The sequence below is a fragment of the Micropterus dolomieu genome, linkage group LG21 (assembly GCF_021292245.1).
Source record: "Micropterus dolomieu isolate WLL.071019.BEF.003 ecotype Adirondacks linkage group LG21, ASM2129224v1, whole genome shotgun sequence".
NCBI lineage: Eukaryota > Metazoa > Chordata > Actinopteri > Centrarchiformes > Centrarchidae > Micropterus > Micropterus dolomieu.
Genome location: NC_060170.1, coordinates 2385321 through 2406040, shown reverse-complemented (window position 1 = coordinate 2406040; position 20720 = coordinate 2385321). Strand labels below are relative to the sequence as shown.

At 39.1% G+C, this 20720-nt stretch overlaps 1 protein-coding gene across 8 annotated transcripts in view; it reads right to left on the bottom strand.

Annotated features, from left to right (window-relative positions):
- Positions 1 to 1016: 1016 nt before the first annotated feature.
- The window catches only part of fgf17 (fibroblast growth factor 17), a 37784-nt gene continuing 18080 nt past the window's right edge, over positions 1017 to 20720 (bottom strand). For 6 of the 8 annotated variants that reach the window (XM_046034750.1, XM_046034751.1, XM_046034749.1 and 3 more), the window contains 5 exons: positions 19195 to 19335; positions 5230 to 5266; positions 4790 to 4967; positions 3364 to 3470; positions 1017 to 1503 (listed from right to left, as the gene is read on the bottom strand). In XM_046034750.1, the coding sequence (XP_045890706.1) occupies positions 1213 to 1503; positions 3364 to 3470; positions 4790 to 4967; positions 5230 to 5266; positions 19195 to 19223 (642 nt within the window). In that variant the 5' untranslated portion in view covers positions 19224 to 19335 and the 3' untranslated portion in view covers positions 1017 to 1212. Of the gene's footprint in view, positions 1504 to 3363; positions 3471 to 4789; positions 4968 to 5229; positions 5267 to 5361; positions 5786 to 19194; positions 19336 to 20720 lie in introns of those variants that run through there. The other 2 variants (XM_046034755.1, XM_046034747.1) reach the window with 2 other exon arrangements.

The window sequence follows — 20720 nt, the reverse complement described above, 5'->3', positions numbered from 1 at the left end:
GAACACTTGGCATGCTGCACATTCAGCATTTTTACAGCTGTTGGTGTTGGCTTTGTCACTACTATTGGCTTCACTGTAATTTGGTAATTTGTTAGCAGTTGTAATTATATTTGTACAACTGGCAACACAAATAACATTTATATTTAGCACTCATTCATATCTAGCATGGCATTTAGGATGGTAATATAGGTCTGTCAGTAGGTGCAGACTTTGGATCAAACTGAACTATTAGATGGATTTCCATGAGTCCACGTGACTTTGTGATCCTCTGCCTTTCCTCTAGCGCCACCCTGTGGTTCACTAGAGTCCCAAAATCCAGATGTTCCCTTCTCGCTCAGGGGTGATATTAAAAAAACTTAACTGTGATGTGTTTTTAACACCAAGCTAGGAGTACAATGTGGTGATTTGGTTATGCCATTGATCCCTATGAAAACACAAAGGTGTATCTTTAAGAAGAACTAGCAATATTTGACTAAATGCTACGTGCCACTATAGCCTGAATGGGTATGAGTTTTAGGAATAAGTACATTTCATATCAGATTTAAACTATGTTTTTGCCTTTTATAAAATATAGGGTGAAAACTTTAAATTGATGCCCATAAAGATATTTGAGCACATAAAGTTTATCATTGTAATCAGTGCATGAGTTATTGTACAGGGGATAGACAAGGGAACATACACTTGATGATAAAACAAAGGTGTGCTTATGACAACTGGTTCTTTATGCCAATTGTATATATTTGACGTAATGTGATTTTCTAATTTTTTTGACTGATGCTCTTGCAGTTGAAGTGAACACTTTGGAGCACTTTTAGTTGTTCCATGTTGATTTGATTTATTCGCATATTAAAGTGCCAAGTGACAGATTGGAAAGGAAATGTTTTTGGCCCATATCACAGAACAAGCCATCTGATTTAAAGGTAATAAAGTGTTGTCTTTGTGCTGCTGTAGTTTACCTTACCACCCTGGTCATAATGTCTCTTCATCCGTCGTAGCCCCCCACCAGTGAACACATACACACAGGACAATTAAATATAATCCATCTTCTTTACTCTCTCTTTCTGTATTTACACAATCATTTTACAGCAGTATTACTCCATCATATATGGCATATTTTAACCATCTTGTACCTATCAAAAATATACAAAAATAAAATTGCATCTGTTTCTTCCTATATCACAACTGTCATCTGTCCATTTCTTTTGCTGTGTGTTAGGAAGAGGTAGGTGATTTCCTGTTCCGCTTCGCTCGACGTGTGGGTGGAAATCGGATGAACTCAAAGTGTTTGCTTTGGTCCGTGTTGGGGAAGGGAGGTGGGCCCGTGTGTAGCCTCTTGATGAAATGGACCTCTCTCTGGTTCTCCCTCGTTCTCGAAGCTTTGATGGGCCTCCCTTTCCTGGTGAAAGCCACATACCAGCCCTCATACTTGGCATTCTGGAAGGCAGTGTAATTGTTCTCCAGCACTATCTCTGTGAAGATACAATCCCTGCTCCGGCCGTTGGGCTGCGTGAGGAGGCAGAAAAGGTTTCTTATGTTAAATCTGGACAGACTGCATGGCATACAGATAGAAGCATGCATTCTTATTTATTCATATACACATCAAACAAAAAATGTTGCATAAAGCAGCTATATTACCAATATATAAGTCATATGATCTTAGAAAAGCCAAGTGACATGTTTTAGTAAGACTATGTAACATTTGAAAGAGGGAAATGAGAAGTTGAAAAGATAAGCAATAAAACACACCCTTGCTCACACTCAGTGGTCTTGGTGCTACAGTCTTACTTGGTCTGGTATGACCAGTAGCCTATGGTGGCTAATGTTAGGTAACATTAGCAAACTTTAGAAAAATGTTGCAGTGTAATGGACATTACTGAGTCAGTTAGTATGAACCACAATTGAAACTTGTCACTGTAAACTTTTTTAAACAAAAGTTATCGTCTACCCCTGTATATCTGGACTTTTTTACTGCAACATGAGCTATAAAAATGTGTTAAAAATGTTTACTTATGTTAAGGGGTAATTTCAGTATTTTTAAACTGCCCTATTTTCACATATTTTGGGGTTGAAATGACTAGTAGGTATAAAAAGTTTTGGAATATGGCTTCAGCTGGCGGCAGCAAACCGGCTGTAGTGGCTGCAATATATTTCTTTGGGGCAATTGCGCCCGTCACAATTAAAAAGTCCTACAATTAAAAAGTGCTTGCCACTGGCAGACTCAGACTGTTATACCAGGTGTCTGACAACATAATGGAAAGGAACCCTATGAGTCACACCCGGTGACATCCTTTGTTTTTAACAATAAACGTCTCCAGAAAGACTGAGTCTCACTCAAGGACAATTCTCCCTCTGAAATTTTGAGAAAGGCGAATTGTTGCAGGAAGACGACGGTCGAAATGTGAGTCAGAGTTTGAGAGTTCTATTGTAGATACTGTTGTGAACTTAAATAGGCTTACTGGTACTTATTGCATAGAAGGGCAGCTGTTGTCCTTCAGTGTGAATCTTTCTCTGGGTGAACTTCTTTATGTATAAACAGACATTGCAGCACAGAGTTTTAACACTTCAACACTTAAGATGTGAAATTGATTCATGACGTGTCATGTCAGCCAGATATGTTAAATTCATCTTTTGTTGACTTATGAACAAATATAGAGGCAGTGCATGATGTCTGGGTACATTCCCCTCATCACTGTCAGCCAGGGCAAATAAGACTGAGCAACTACCACTCAGTCCTCGGAGGATTCCTTTTTCCAGCACATCATGTCCTGGGGTGACTGACAAGTCTACAAGTCTATCTAGGCCACAATGACAATGGACTGAATCTTTAGGAGCTACAGTGTGTATTTTAGTGGATGTGAGATGTGATCAGGTGAGGCCAGGCACATATTGTAAATCTTCTGAAGAAAACCAAGCTCAAATGGATTTAGATTTTACACAAGTGGTTTTCCACATGTTTTTTCCAGTGACATGTTGACCACTCATAGAGCTGATACAGTTATAAATTGGAATCTACTTTACATGTTACATTAATTCGGATTGTTTAGGACTGAAAGATATGTACACCCTCAGACTACATTTTATCTGTGTGTTTGGCAAATAATGCAAATTTAAAAATAAATGCCATCTTGTGAAATTCACTTTGCCTTAATGGATAATGATTACTTGATACAAATATTGCTTGCAACAATATAATTTGGCTGCTTAACATTACCAAAAATATAACTTTAATAAGTTTTTCAATTCATTTAGTCACAGCAGTGATTCAAAACATTCCCATATGAACTAAAATGCATATACGGTTTCAGTATCTGCGGAAACTCTACTTGCTCTCAAATAAAAGAAATCCAGAAATGTATATTGTACCTTTCCAACAAGTTTCCCCTTCCAGTTCATGCAGAGGTAGCGCCCACTCTCCGCACCTCTTATCCTCACTCGACTGCCAAAGGTATCTGTCTCAACAAAAAGACGAGCTGCCAGAAAAAAAGGGGAAAAAGAACGTGAAGACAGGCATGAAGTTCCCTTGATGAATAGCAAATATAATTCAGACTAGGCTGATTTGAAGAACTACAATTTCCACTTTATTGCACAATGGCAGACATAAACAGCATTTAAGATCTGCTACCTGTTCATTAAGGGTGTGGTTTGCATTAATATATCTAAAATATAGACAAAGCATTCTATAAAGATGTTAGATTTTGGCAGTTGAGTCATTGTGCTGGTTGTAATTTTGTATGTGTTTTGTCATTTCTTCTGTGGACGATTTCTCTGTTAAGCTGAAACTCCATACTTTCAGGATAAACAGTTGAGTCAATAAGAGCCTTGAGGCACTCACTAGCCCAGGTAAGCCTCCTGAAATGATTCTTCTAACACCAAATGATTAAAAGAATGTTATCACTGAACATTAAAGAGCTGTACTGGAAAATGAATCAACATTCTCAATGGCATTTGTCCTGCGGTCAATGATGGGGCGTTGAGCATTACAACAGCCTTGTGTATTGGGGATATGGAGACAAAGGACTTGTCCTAATCAACCGCTAATTTGCCAGACGATGGCTTGATGGATACTGCTGGGAGGCTGAATTACCATATAGGCCGAAAAACAGATACCAGCAGGCTGTAGGTGAAACTGCTGGTTGTGTCTGGGGCATCGGTCCGCAGCAGGGATACTTTCAGAGACCAAAAACCTGCATTGTTCCATTGAAGATTTGCACTTAATTCCTCTGAAGAATCCCTTCACATAGTTTTACCATTTAGAACAGGTCAGTCTTTGTTAACCAAATCACAATTAATATATACAGCCAAAAAATTACAACAGGTTTGATGGCAGATTTTACATACAGACAGTTTGAGGATGAATTACTGTGAGATCAGTATATATCCAATATCCATTTCTTTTTTTAAACTAAGATGGTCTGATCTCTGGTAAATATCAATATCCCCACATTGCATCTGTACCATGACATTCATGCAAGTCACAGAGCCATGCATCTAATTTTCTGAAAAAGAATTACAGATATCTGCATATTTGGACTCATTTGAACTCAGAAGGTCTGTAAACACATGGTTGTTTCAAAGACATATTCCAGAGAACTCAAAGACTTTTCTCACTATCACACTGAAAAAAGATTTAATCAGCTGAGTGATTAAAAGAATTTTGTCAAGGTTCCCAAGTTGTGACTGCTTTTCCAAATTCACACAAAGGTTGGTATATATTGATGTCATGTGTTGCATTTTCAAAAAAATAATATGCAAATGTCCTACAAGGTTGATGGCAGGCCTCAGCTCTTACCGTACATATTCCCGTCCTCAGCTGTGGCGGTGATCCTTTTGCCCTGGATCTGGACGTGTTTCCCGCTGGTGCGGCTGTAGAGCTGGTACACCCTGACCTGTCTGCGGCTGAGCTGGTCCGTCACTGCGCCCTGTGTCCTCACATACTGGTTAAAATTAGGAGACGGGTGATTCTCCCCCTTTTTTATGCAAAGGGAAAAATGAAATACATAATTTTTTTCTTTCTAATTGTATAGCCAATTTGTATAATCACTAAAAACAGGTTGTAGGCTACAAAAGGAGTTTGCCCTATGACTACTATAAGTTCTAGTTAATCATATAGTTAATAATATCAGTTAGGCTACAAGTTAGTCATATTCAAATGCAATATGTTATTCAAAAGTGAGTTATTACTTTTTGAAAATAGCTAAACAATGTCGACCAAGTTTTTAGTGCGCTTACCTGGGCATGGCACCACAGCACGAAAAAATGAAATGATCTGTTGAGGTAACAATTAGAGTTGTTATTATAAAGAATCTATTTTGTGGCAAATCAGTCTTACAACCTGGTCTACAACCCAATCAGTCGTCTTACATGTAAAAGCAGCGCTGGTTTATTCCATACATTCTTCGTTTTATTTTATCCGATCAAGAAACAGAATCTTGAGCCAGATAAATCCCAAACGGATGCGGTAAATAAATCCAACGGAGCTCCCACAGTGTTGCATATGCACTCCTGACCTGTCCATCCACACCAGCAAAGTCTCTGATACAACCACCTCGGAGTTATTCCCCTTCACATTTATCAAAAACCTGATCCAGCTGACTGGGCCGCAAAGAGTGCTTCAAAAGATCCGTACAGCGCACCAAAAGCCGATACATCCATTATAAAAAGCTCGTTAGATTTTAATTTTCGTCAGTGGGGTAAAATGTGAGGGATCCCTGGCTCGGTGCAGCTCTGCTTGGGTTAATTCCAGGTTTTGAAAAGCCCTCTGTCTCACCGGGATCAGGCTGCTCACTGGTTAAATGTTGAAAGGCCAAGTCCCTCCCTGAAATCTTATTGTGGGTGGGCACAGAAACAGGACCCCTAATGATGATTTAATAGGGAGGCACATGTGCAGAAGAAAAGAAATAATTCACATTCTTTAAGATTAGCAAAAGAAAAAACAAACAAGTTGAATTTCACATCCAAACCCTAAAGGTAAATTGAAAAAGAAAAAAACTTGGTTTGAGATTTTTAACACAAATTTCATTCAAGACTATCCCTGTCTGCCTTTAATGTAGATCATTACTGTAGCATTGTATTTAAAAGTGATCAGCCTAAGGGATCCTTATGGGTGTGGCAATTAGGTGTTAAAGAGACCATTGCCCCCATCACACTTGCATTTTACCCTATAGTGTCCATCAGCGTGTGGCCATTCGGAACAGGCAATTGCTTGGCTTAAGGTCTTGCTGCTTGCAGCATTCTCGAGAACCACTGATCTGATTGACTTCACATTCTACACTGCACTCCCTTGGGTCATCACAAAAATACCCACCAAGTGTGAAGTCGATCAGATGAATGTTTCTTGACAATTGCTCAAAATGTGTGGAAGGAGTAGCAGAAAAACAGATTTGGATGATCTAGGTGCTAATATGGATGGCTTATATGGATTGACTGGATCTAGACCCACAGAATCAAGGACTTATGGTTCAAAAGTTATAGGCCAAAATGCAAAGTTTCTTGTTATAATGCCAAATTGCACCAAATTCAACACTGAACTCCCTTAGCTCTTAACTGCCAAGTGTGAAGTCAACTGGATGAATGGTTGTTGAGACAAAGGACAAAACACACATATAGACAGACGGAGCTTCCTCTACAGTTAGACAATTGCAATGCCTATTCAACATGGCGTGTTCGGAACAGGCTGAATGCTAAGTCTCCAGTACTGCTGTTTGCAGCCTTCTCGAGAATTCTCATCCAAACAACTTCACACACAACGCTGCTCTTCCTTGGGTCCTGAGCAACACCTGCCATGACATAGTTGTGTCATTTGAGTGCAAAAGCTCACGCGAAAATTTTATGGCCTTAGTGAAGGCAGAGCCCCAATCAGTGTCTTTGGATAAGCCCCAGCTTTTACACGGTTCAACAGTGTGATTTGAGGTGATGTTCTTCACTAGAGCAAGCAGGCCCACTGCATCCAAAGTACGTGGAGTATCATACCAAGATGGGAGATCTCCAAATGCAGTGCAGTTGCATCTTTTCCAGGTATGGCTATAAAACCAAAGCAAAAAAAAATCAAACCAAACACCATTTTACCAAGTTGGCTAATTACTGTTGTTAACTGATATCACAACTTTGCCTGTGTCCAGTTATATATTAGATTTCATTGACTACATAACACACTTTTGCATACATCATCTCTTTCTCATTGTGTCATTGTGACTGAGAGTCCATTACCAGTGTCTTTTGCTTTTCGTGTATAAAATAAAATATAGATATGAAAAACCTGCATTAGGCTAACGTTACATGTGTCAAGCTTTGTTTCAAAAGTGTAGTCTTTTTTGTCAGATTCATTCCCAGATCAAGCAGAGTCAAGGCTACTGAATGGTGACGTCCAGAACACAATAGGGATAGACATTTCAAAAATAGTGTCCAACTTAATGGCAAACGTGAGATAATCAATTGGCTGCTGTCACTGGAATTAATAGTAAATTATATTTAATGCCTGCAAGTACCTCCCCCAGGAAATTTTGATCTTTAAACACTTCATTTTCTGCATTCTGGTGAAAGTTTCTGCACCAACTTAATGTTTTTATTTATTTCTTCTATATTTTAGTTTTCTTAACGTGCAAATAAATCTCTCATCAGGCATTTTCATTTGTTATTTAAATGTAAGCTATATTTCAGAATGTTTTTTAACAAATTATCCTTTAAAAAAGTGGTGGGGACAAAATCAAGTGGTGGGGACATGCCCCCAGTGTAAATGATACCTCAGCCTGTTTCCACAGAATAATTTCACTTCAGAATGATAGCAGACCACCTTACAGTGTCACTATCAGGGCAGTCGGATGTAGAAATCCAAAATTAAAGCCCCATAAAATGTCACATGTGAGCTATGTTCCCATTAAATCAAATAAGAATGGAATAGAAAATTCCGGTTTCTGCAGACTGACAGCAGACCACCTGTGTGTCACTGTGACAATATCAGTTAAAAATCAAAATTAAGCCGACTCAAATATCAGATAAGAGCTATGTTCCCACTAAATTCAGATTAGCGTTGAAACTTGTTGTGTGTTTTTCTTCAGACCGATTCGACTTGATAGCAGACAGCAGACCACCTCAGTGTGTCACTTGGACAATGTCAGTATAGCCCGATGTTGAATATAAAAATTAAAGCCCCATAAAATGTCACATATTGAGCTTTGTTACCACTAAATTCAGATTAAAATAGAAAAAGGAAACAGTTGAGTTATTTTAGAACCATCACAAATTGAATCAGAATTTAACAGTTTTGAAATTGAAATGTGCAACTCCAGGTAATCATTGCTTATTTCAGCAGAGAGAGAGAACAGAGGTAATGAGTTATTAATTCGACTCGGGGGAGCCTTCAGTCAGAAAACAATGTTTGTAAAAAGTGGACCTCCTGAGCAAGGCAAAGAAAGACTTTTTTTATCATCAAACTGTCAGAGGCCCTGCCCCACAAAACGTCTCTATATAGTGATTGTGAATTTTTGATGTTTAATAAGATTCCCCTGCTTTCACTGGTTTGGACGCTGTCGAAAGCGGCAGTATCGACCAACCACTGGTCGAGATGGATGTTTCTCCAGAGATGGATGTGGTTCAGTCACTGCTGTTTATATCCTTTATATTTATTTTACAAACAGATGATAATTAAATGGGAAATCATTTCAACTGAAGCAATACATTGGAAACAGTTCAACGAGAAGGAGCTAATGAAGATTTTTTGAAACAGTAAGACAGATGTGTCTGAACCTTTAAGGCATTGAGCAAAAATCACCTATATATTCAGAAAGTGTAGCAGGTTTTCTATTCTAGTCACCAGTGCCCCAGATGAGTGCCCCTGAGGTGAAAATGAATTTTGAGAAACTGAATTTGAAAACTGAATTCCAAAGTGATTTTGGATCTAAGTGTCATTACCACAGCCAGGAGCACTAACAAACCAGCGGTATCGATGATCATAGCTAATGATCCCAGAGGTTAAATAGCTGAGTTTCCCTACCAGTCAGTCAGAACTGAAGAAGTTTCTTGGATGAGGGACGAAACGTCTTCTAGTATCTTCCACCAAGTCCAGTTGCCCTTGACCTCAACCCTCATTGGATACAAGTAAAAGTAAAAGCATTTTCAAAATGTTACATTCAATTTCAATATAAAAAATAAAATTTTCAATTTAGCTTACACTGTTCAGTTTGAACGTTTCAATTTCAAAACTATTCTAATCAGATTCTATTCTTGCTGGCACTAAAACAACTCCATAGTTTCCTTTTTCTATTCTGGTTTAAATTTCGATGGAACACAGGTTACATATCACATTTCAGAGGGCTTTAATTTCAAAATTCAAAATCAGACTATACTAATATTCTCAGGGTGACACTCTGAGGTGGTCTACTATTTTTAAGTGATTTTGGTAAGTAAGGGGCTGACTCAGGTGAGCCCTGAACCATCCATTAGTTATGCTGCCCCAGGTCTCGACTGCCGGGAGACTTCCCATGATGCACTGAGCTCCTCTTTCTCCTCTTCCTCTCCATCTGAATGCATTCTTATCCTATTAATTACTAACTTGACTTCCCTCTCCTGTAGTTTTGTGCTTTCTCGCCCCTCTCTAATGTCTCCTTCTGTCACTTTCTGCAGGTGTTTCTGGCTCCAGGGCTATGGGGTCTGGATCTATGATTGCAAGCCATCCACTGCCCCCATGTCCCTGCTCGACACCCACTGCAACAATTATTATTTTTTGTCCTATGATTATTATTATAATCATTATTAATGCTATCTTTATTAGTACCATAATTATTTTTATTGATATTTGTATTATTATCACTACCATTATTATTATCTCATTATTATTATCATTATTATTAAATTTATGTGGAACTTGAATTGTGCTACTGTGTGTTCTCTTTCTTTCTTTGAATTAAATTGAAATTTTAATTATTAAGGCAGGTAAAAAGAAAATTACAATAATCCACAGGTGATGTGACAAAGAAGCATGGTTTCGCAACATACGTAAGTTTGGCTATGTTTCTTAGGTGAAAGAAAGATGATCAAGTTAGCATCCTAATGTGAGAATCTAACTTATCGATTGGTCAAAAATCACACTAAGATCATGCAGATTAGACAGAGATGATGATCATTAGGCACCAATGTTCTGCCTGATCAACCATGAAGGTTATCACCAATCAATACTTCAGTTTATCTTCATATGTAGAAAATGACTTGCCATCCAGTCCCTAATTGCATTTAAGCAGATGTTCTGTTCAGAAAGATTTTGAGGCTCTTCAGATTTAAATGAAAAATACAACTGGATGTCATCTGCATACAAATGGAGTTGTTGCTAAAACTGCCCTAATGGCAGCATGTATATGGAGAATAAGTCCCAAGACTGATCCCTGAGGGACACCACAGGGCAACAGAGCCCAACACAAATTAATCTACAGAGACAGAGACCCACTCCTATGTAATCCCTGTGTTGCCCACCAGGTGAATTTGTCTGTGGATTAGAATATGGATAATAATAATCACAGTGTCAATTGCTGTGCTAAGGTCAAATAAAACCAAAACTGAACAATCTCCAGCATCTGCAGCCAGTAAAATATCATGTGATACCTTAAGGAGAGCTGTTTTAGTGGAGCACAGTTTATGGAAACCAGATTGACATGTATCATACAGTTCCAGTATTGAAGTTTCTTTTCAACAACATTTTCTAAATTTTTGAAACAGAAAGGTAGTTTAGAAAGATGCCTATAGTTCTCTTTTAGGAAGGGGGCCAGATTTGTTTTTTTCAGCAAAGGTTGGATAATAAGCTGCTTAAAATAACTGGGGACGCACCCTAATTAAAGAGAGTGGTTTATAATGTTGACAATGCTAGGCTTGAAGTTAAGAACCTTTAAAAATAGGAAGGTTGTTAGGACATCTAGAGGGCTCAAAAAGGGTTTCATTTGTCCTAACAAGGCCATCAAAGGACACAGGACATCATCAAAGGACACAGGACAAAAGGAAACAACTTGTGAGTGGACTAGACGAGGCTGAGATGTTTGCCCTAACATTTACAACCTTATCTATAAAATAATTAAGAGAGTTACTGCAGTCACAATTTCAGAAGATTGGTAAGTTAGGAGTGCTGGGAGAGGCAACGTAGTTTACAATATTAAGCAGGACTTTAGGGTTGTTCTTGCTGGAAGAAATTAGATTGAAGTCTGATAAAAAAAAAGAGCTGATTGGACCTGGTCGTCTGTAAATGCTCCGTACTTGTATAGCGCCTTTCTAGTCTTTTCGACCACTCAAAGCGCTTTTACATACATCTGCATTCACCAGTCATACACATTCATACACTGAGCCTAAGTGCTCAAACGGAAACTAACATTCACACACATTCATACACTGGCGGAACAGCCGCCAGGGGCAAATCGGGGTTCAGTATCTTGCCCAAGGACACTTCGACACGCAACCAGGGGGAGCCAGGGATTGAACCGCCGACCTTCCGATTAACGGCCAACCCGCTCTACCTCCTGAGCCACAGCCGCCCTCTGTAAATACAACTCTGGACATTTGCAATTCAAAACCATTTACTATCTGGCCTGTAAATTTATTTCTTCCTTTAAGACTATGACAAGTCCAATATGACAATCCAGCTGGATTGTACCTATAAAATAGTAGTCTGCAGGACAAACTTAGATCAAATTGATATAATCCATATTCTGCTGCCATGTTTCAGTCAAGAACATATTGTCCATACTTTCATTACATTACATTACATTAACTCATTTGGCAGACGCTTTTATCCAAAGTGACTTAGATTTGAGGAACAACATACAAGCATCAACAAAGCAACGACAGGCACGAGATCTACATCTGATAATACCTAGTTTGTAAGGGCAGCAATAAATACTAGTAAGAGCTAATAGCACGTTTGGCATTAATGGGGTAAATAACTAGGGACTTTCACTACAAAATAAGTAATTCAGGATAAATTACTTGGTTCTAATAGACCGTGCATTGATCAAGGCCGTCTAACTGGGGAAGACAAAACAGCAGAAGAGCAAGCCGAGGAGTGAGGCAGCTGGCAGAGGTTCACCTGGTGGAGAGTCATGGTGCACACATCACCTTGAGTGAGAGAATGTAGAGATCTCTCAGCTAGCCCAAGGCAAGGAGAACCTCCACAGCATCTGACCACGGCCTTATTTAACGTCTTTATCTTTTGGAGGACAGAGGGACTAGTCAGGCCCGCAGGAGCACTGCAGAGCCCTCTGGTCCTGGGCACATCCCATGCCAATTTGTAACTTTTCCAGTCAGGATGAATGCTATTGCTCCTCTGTAAACTCCTCTTTCTACATTTATTTATGTTGACTGTATGTTTGTCTAGGTGTAGAACCTTATCACCACAGAAAATTCCTCGTATGTGTAAAACACTACTTGGCAATAAAGCTCCTTCTGATTCTGATTCTAAAAGTGCTTGCCACAAAAAAGCCTATCAATCTCAGGTTCCATCTTACCCTAACTCATGGACAAGATCTAAAGGTGAAGTCCTTCATTTGTGGCAGCAACTCATCATGTGTTGATTTGCTCAAATTGTTGGAATGCCTTTACTGAGAACGTCTTCGTTCTTGTAACGTGTCTGACATTTAACTTTTCCCTAGTTAGGGAATCTATGCTACTGATCCTGGACTTAGTATCTAAGTTATAAATATCTGAGTTTCTTTAAAATATCTTAGACCCAAGGTTTTCTGGGATCACAGTTTGGTTCAGTTACAGGTTTAGCTTCACTAAATTTACTAGCGGTAACATTTCTCTGGTAAACTTTCCCCTTTTTTAACTCAAGGTTTTCCTTTCCTTTAGAACCCAAATTAGTTCCGCTTGACTCAAATTTAGCTGCTTACACTAGCTAGCAACACTATTTCTCTGGCTGGTTTGCTTGACAGTGGTCAATGTTTTTGTTGGTGGTGGTCTATGTTTGATGGTGGCCACATTTCCACCACTACTGTTCACGCTGGCTTTGAAGAACCCCACCTGGGAGACGGTTGTTTTCTCTCACCTTGACTCAGGTGGGGTCAATGAGGTGGCAATTGCCAGATGCTTGCAGTCAATGAAGTTTTTATTTTGGAGAAGCAGTGCACCTAGGATGGGCTGACCATCCACATCAGTAATTTGCTCCGCAGAATCAAGACGGAGCGCCTGCTAGAGAGGTGGCACCAGATGGCCTAACTCAGAGGACAGTGACTTGGATCTGCCCATGGCTCTATTTTAAGTGCAATGGTTCCACAAAAATGCATAAACCTCCTTCACTCTGTGTGCATGGATTCAGGCTCTGTTTGGAGTACTTCATATCCTTAACAGCCTTTGTCTCCACTTGTAACCAATATGGAAGTCAGTTAGAGGGCATTGTATGTACGAAATAGAGATAGTAGTTACTTAACTTCTATGAGTATGTGCATAGCCCTCTAACTACAGCTGGTCCCTGTTCTATTGCTATTGCTGAGTTCAAAAGGGAGATGAACAGCAGACGCACAAGTGTTTTATATTATGTGGTTGCTGCCTCCTTATTGGGTGGTGAGAAAGATTTGTCTCAGGGTGTCGAGGCAGAGTCTCGATGAGGTTAACTAATAATCCCATTACAACATAATGGGCTACACACATACTCATAGAACTACTATTTAGATCATATATATATATATATATATATATCATATTACAATCTACATAAAACAACACTTTAAAATAACAACAATAAATATTTTTTAACTAAATTGTCTGTTATCTCAACTTCAAGATAATAAACATCTGTCCTTTAACATTTTAATAGCAAATACACATTAGCTTCAACCACAATCTGAATACACACAAAGAGGCTTCAATAAATATGTTTGTTTATTAAATTAAATTACATGAGCCATTTGTAGTCTTGTTAATACTGCTTTACAGACTTTTCAATTCAATTTTATTTATATAGCGCCAAATCACAACAACAGTTATCTCACAGCGCTTTTCATAAAAGAGCAGGTCTAGACCGTACACTATGATGCTATTTACAGAAGCCCAACAGTTCTTTTTGAGCAGTTGCAGAATTTTCCAAGATATCAAAACCACTTCCTATATAGTTCAGGCCTTCCTCTGGGCTACTGTAGCTCCAGTGACAAGTGAAAGGAGAACTGGTGGTCTCCAAACAGCTCTGACTACATCGTAAAAATCTCAGCCATAAAGAGCAACTGGCTACTCTTTCTGACCCTGCAAAAATAGAGGCAAGGGTTTAGAAAGTGGGTGGTCCCCTTTATGAATGTTCAAAAGAAGAGAAAAGTAAAAAAGAAAAAAAAGACTGGAGGATTCACTTGGACAAGCAGCCTGCTCCTCATCAGAAGCAGCGGGGCTCTTCTTGTCCTTCATGCCACCCGAACCCACAATCAGGTCACTCTTCACTGCTCTCAGTTGACTGATTCAGCAGCCTGGGAATGTTACGCTCAAAATGTGAAAATACCAGTCATCTGTAAATGTACTTTGGACTTTTTCATGTACATGAACATTAAAGTCATACACTAAGAGGAGAAATGTACAACTCTGTGCTTATTACAAAGGCTGCTGACCCTTAGGTAGCGCCCTGCCATTTGCAAGCTGACCATTTGAGCTTGCCAAATTTGACACAGCTGACACATGCAATAAATTTGAACTGGTTTCCCCACCCCCTTTATTCATAATGAGTGCTGCCCTGTAAAGCCTTCTAACACACATTCAAACTCACATACCAGCTATCCAAATGTGTGATAATCATGGGATAAAGTTGTATTATATGCAGAAAGATACAACCAATCTTCAAAATCATAAATCCACAGAAGTGTGAAAATATGTACTGATGTCTAAAAACATGACACTGCAGGTCAGACTGTGTGTGAATAACTAAAGAGGATATGTAAGAGCTAATGGGTGACAGACAACATTGTCAGGATGACCAGACTGTGCAAATCCCCGAGTCCCTGAGTGCTGGGATGTCCGACAGGTGAAACCCAAGTTGCTGATCCATGATTAACACTCGCCAGTTGCTGACAGGCTCTGACTGCTTCATCTACAGGCCAAAAAGCTGGGAACACTTGAGACCTGAAAACTAATAAAGTGACTCACACAACTGCCCTTCTCAGAGCCATGGACACTGAAAGAGTGGGAGTGGGGTGGTTGCAAGGGGTGGTGGTAATCAAAATAGCTAGATGTCCAGCTACGCTGAGGCTACAGATTCAGAAAGGGTCCAGCATCTGTGTTATTTTTAAGGAGCAAAATGTCACTGAGCAATGATCATGCTCAAGGCGCATATCTAACAGAGTTAGATGCAAGGTCACGCCCAAGCCAGATCGCTTTCTGAAGACAGACGATGTTGTGAATGGTAATGACACATATGCTGCTGCTTTGAAGTCATACACGAAGCTCCTGAGAAATTCATTGTTATCTGCTAATTAATTGTACAGGTATGTGCACATGTACACTCCCTCAGTTGTTTGCGGAAAACAAACTTTTATCATATGTATATATGATAACTTTCTATTATCATATATATTCATGGACACTCAATATACATTTAAAGCCATTTAAAGCCCCTACACCTAAAGAAAAGCCCTCCTTTAGTTCACTTTATTTGCTTGTAATGTTTGTAACTAGCAGCAGTAATTAGCTTATAGATTGGAGCCATTTCTTCATCCATCAGGACCTGAACAAATCTAGGTGATTTGAGCGTGTACTGGTCTTCTTTAGCAAACAACATGTGAGTTACACAATTATGAAATTGTTAGCTGTATTTTTCCTCTTTTGTAGGAGGCTAGCTATTAGCCTATCCTCATTTGTGCTAAGCTAGGCTAAATACGTCTTGGATCAATCTCTCTCCTGAATACACATAAATGAAAATGTGAAGTGAAATAGATCCTCTGATCTAAGTTCTAAGAAGAAAGTAAACGAGCATATTTCCCATAATAATCAGATATTGTCTTAAAGGATTAAACCATTATTTGTAAAACAGTTTTCCTACAATGAAATCAAAGTTCATTTTGAACATATTTCAAGACGTAATAACTTGGGAATACAGTAAAAGTGATACAGATGCCTTTCCCTGCCCTTTTATTTATAATATGCCCTGATTTATTATGGCACTCATGTAGTATTATTTGCTGCACAACGCAGTATATAGGTCATATATTTAAACACCTTTTACTATGCCGTATTAGTTGCAACCTAAACACAAAAGGAATGGCCTCACAAAAGCCAAAAAGTGCTTTTGAGAATCTATGGCAAGAGAAAAAAGCATGCAAACAATTTGACCTCTGAACACTAGCATTGGGAAACTGGCCATTAATTAGAAATTAGTTATGGATGGAAAAATGTGTGACCTCCGGCTCCCAGAGGACACATCAAGCCATTATATTTGACTGGTTTGGGATTTCAAGGACTCATTGATAGCCATTTTCAAGATTTATTCTGTCATCAGTTGACACCAAGACTATAGACATATATCGCTGATGTCACTGGGCCTTGCAGTCAAAACACATCTCAGACCCCAAAGGAATTCTTCAGAAAAATCCTTTCAAAATAAGGAAAAAAGTATGTACAACAGAAGCTGGAGGAACATTTTCTTTACCCCATAGAAGTACAATAGTAATGATAATTCTATGTAGAGTGAGACATTAAAGGGCACCAACTTTACATTTAAATGTTACAAAAGCAAAGTGTATTACAAAATGCAAGGTCCTGGCCTGACCATCAAGAGCAATCTGGGCTTTAGTGTCTTGCCCAAGGACACTTCGACATGTGGACAGTAGGAGCTAGGAATCAAAATCACCAACCCTGTGATTTTATGCAAATAATAAAACATCAGCTTAGTGTATTAGCCTTACCCTTAGGCAAACTAATCTTTTTTGATAAGTTTTGCAGTGAAAACATTTTCATAGTAAATATTATTCTTCATCTCATTAATAATAATTCTGATTAAAAAATGCTAAAATATAGAAATAGTCTGATCAAAATGTATCATTAGATTCAATTTGGGTTGAGGTATTTTCATTGTTTAATTTTGCTCAGTTATACAACAAACATATCCCCTTGACGCCTGAATTTTTTTACAATAAAAAAAAATTATTTGTGTTTTCATTTGCTTTCAACCTAATGTTAAATTAAGTGAAGCTTGTTAATTTGTCTATAGAACATAGAAAAGATATAAATTCAGGTATGATGTAGGTATGATGCAAATTAGCGACAACAGGCATAAACGAGAAACCAGGGCTTGCAAAAGGTTCCTAGGTACGTATTGAATATGCACAAACAGGCATTGGCAATACTTGCGCTATCTTGGCTGCAACTGAAAGGGAGAGTTGTGATGCAAATTGACGCGACAATCAGCGTCAATGGGTTAAACATGAAGTAAACTGTATCTTGTCCATGTAGTGTGGATAAAACTGACTGTACCGTATCTCATTTTTAATCAGTCACCAATGTCAAGCCTAATAGGAATGGTCATTTATTTCCAACCAAAATGCATAACAGTCATTGTCAGCAGAGTGAGAAATAGAGCCACCAACCTGAAGCCAGCTCTTAATATTCTTGTAAAGTGTGCATCTGATCAAAAAGAAAATGTATTGCTTTTTGTTTATTTTCAATGACTGCTTGTGAGTTTGCTGATTTATTCCAGCCTGGCATGGGCCGCTTCTAAAAAAAAAAAGTTATACTTGCATTAGACATTCCGCATAAAATACAGTACACAAGTACTTAACGAAAGTGTGTGATTCAACAGCATATATTAGTATACTGTATATTACCATTTGCATTATTATGCACACTGTCTACATTAGGTGGTCTTTAGAAGGACATATACTGGATGTGTACACTATAAGAAAAAATGTATTTATTGTACTCTCTCTACTTGGGCAGTAGCAAGCGGTGGGCCCCAGCTCTGTGCTGTAGTGGAAGATGTTTTGCTGCAGCAGCTGTCTGCTCCCTCCGCCCCTTTTTGCTCTGATCTCTTCTCTGCAGTTCACACCTGATCAACAATGACTGCACTTCACACAGGAATTTTCCATTTTCTATTTTCTGTCACCCTCCGCGGCTCACCCCCACCACGCAACAGCCCCCAGACCAACGGCAAGACAAGTGTTGTCCTAAAACTTGGTGGCAGGCTGCAGCGACACCCCCACCAGCCGGTGACACAACAGCATGGCTGGTATTTCAGGCCCTCTTCCATGACTCAGTTGCTGTGGAGGGAACGGGGAGTGACTGATCCTCTATTGTTAACTAAAGCCCCCAATGTGGTGGCTGATGAAAGGCAATGAAAATTTTAACCACATTGTCAGCAAGCAGACAACATGGGGAGCTTAAGGATATCATTAAAGGTGCTATGATTAGCATTTTGCAATACATACATCATTATCTCATTTACTTTGAGGGATACCTTAAACAAATACACATTTAACTGAACATTTTGTCAGTCACTTTTGTCCTATATCCAGCATTTGACACTTTTTGCTTTTAGCTGACATAAAATCTACTGAAAACTACAAAGATTATATTTCACGTTAGCTTAAATTGCCAAACACTTTTACCATCTTTATCAAATGTGAATAGTTGTATTTACACTCCTAGTGTGAAGGAAATGGTGTTGAAATGGTGCTTTTTGTCTACATAATCCAGTTTTGTGAATGTCTTCACCACACAACAACAGCATTGCAACTTCTGGTGGTTGTACAAATAAAGTCCTTTCTCAGAAATAAAGGTGGATGTAGCATGATGTTGGATTGTTGGGTGTATGAAGCATCTCTCTTAGAAACTGGAAACTGCTCCTCCTCCTTAGCCTTAGCCAAGTAATTATACATAGTTGCCTTAACTTAACCAAATCTCAACCACAGAGATGGAAGATTTACAAAAAAAACTTTTATCAATCATTTTGTATTAGTCATTTGAATTGTTTTGAAAGGCAGAAATTTTGACATTTAGGTATGAGGACTTCCAGCTGTTGCAGGATGTTAGTGTGTGTGTGGGGGGGTAACCCGTGAGATGATGAAATACAATCCAAGAAGGACCATTGGAGTAACAGATCCATGAGTTTGAAGGCCTAACAGACACAAAAGCACTGCATAGTGCTTTCTAATACAATGTGACTGATTTTCGAACTCTGAAAAGTGAACTATCTTACAAAGTAATACTTTTCACTGACTGAGTCAAGTGTTGTGGATGAACACGACGCTGCCCTCTTACCTGGCTGTGACCTCCACAAGGGCTGCCATCAACCCCTGTCAATCTCTCCTCGCATCTCGCCTCTACCAGCCCCTTCTTCCTCTCAAAGGCTCCTTTACAGCCCATGAGGGCCCAGACTCTGTGGGCCTGCTAACTCTGGTACTGGGGACAAATGCATAGAGCCACTCAGAAAGCCATCAGTTACATGTTCCACAGACATAATGACATAAACAAACAAGGGCTGGTTTTACTTCAGCTAAGAGGAGGGGAAACTGCTATCACACTTGGTGGTAGTGCTGATGTGGAGATCAAGACAAGACAACATCTTTTAGTATTCTGCTCTCTGTCTGTAGTCTTCACAATCAAAGGAGAATCCCACAGCAACAAAGAAATAAATGAATGACACACTTAAGTTTAGACAACTTTAACTTATACACTCTACCATCTTCAAATCTTCTCTATGAAATGTCTTATGTTGCTGAAATACTGCAAAGCCAACCAGACAAGTTTGCCTAGAGTAATGGAAATAAGTGTCTTACCTGTGCACGGGGGTTGTCATGGAGGGAATAGTGTAACAGGACACTTTCAAAGACAGCGCTTAAACACTAAAAAAAACACAAACCCATCTCTTGTTTCTGCTCACTGGCGAAGCGCAGGCATCAAGCATCAAGCAAGTCGCTACAGCACTCAACATTGCAGCTGCAAGCACAGAAGCAGCTTTAACACACCAGCATTGATTGTTAGTGTGTGAGCTGCCCTCCCACATCATTCTTGAAAGGTCCCCATTAGCCCCCTAACAGAACAGCATTAGTGCATTCAGAAGGTTGGATCTCACTTCTTGAGTTGTCGGTGGTCAAGTGGCCTCTATCTGAGAGTTCCCTGATAACAGCATTTGATGTTGTTTGGTTAAGTAGAAAGCAAACACTGGTGGGGTCAAAAACATTTGCAGTAATGCCATTAGCCCACTCAGCTGGGTCACAAGTACATGAACTAATAGGGTGATTGCAGTGGAGCTTCAAACAGGTGTTGGCACACCATTATGCAGTGAATAAATGCTTTTTAATTACACCATAATTGAGTAGAGTAAAGCTGTTTTTCATGGTAAACATTTCACCAAGTGGGGGGGTTAAGATAAGATAAGAAAGATTGTATTGGTCACACACTGGGGAAATTCACTACCATACATCTGGCAAAAAATAGCTGGTTTAAGGTGACATGCTTTGTCAGAAAAGAAAAGGAAATCAAAATGTCTGATTTTCATGAGCAAATTGTGCCATGTGATGTTCGGTTCTCTAAAGGTTGGATGGGAAAATGATAAGAACCTGTTCAGCAATGTTTCCCAAATGGTTTCATTTTTGTTTGTTAGTGCTGAAATAATTAGTCCATTGACAGAAACCTAAGAAACAATTAATCATTTAAGTAACAAAACTCGGAGTCTAGCCAACATGAGGTGGCAATATGCTCAAAATGACAAAGTACATCTGAGGCTGAGAGAATAACATTAGCTTTGATATATGGTTATAAACCCAAGTTATTGGACACACTGA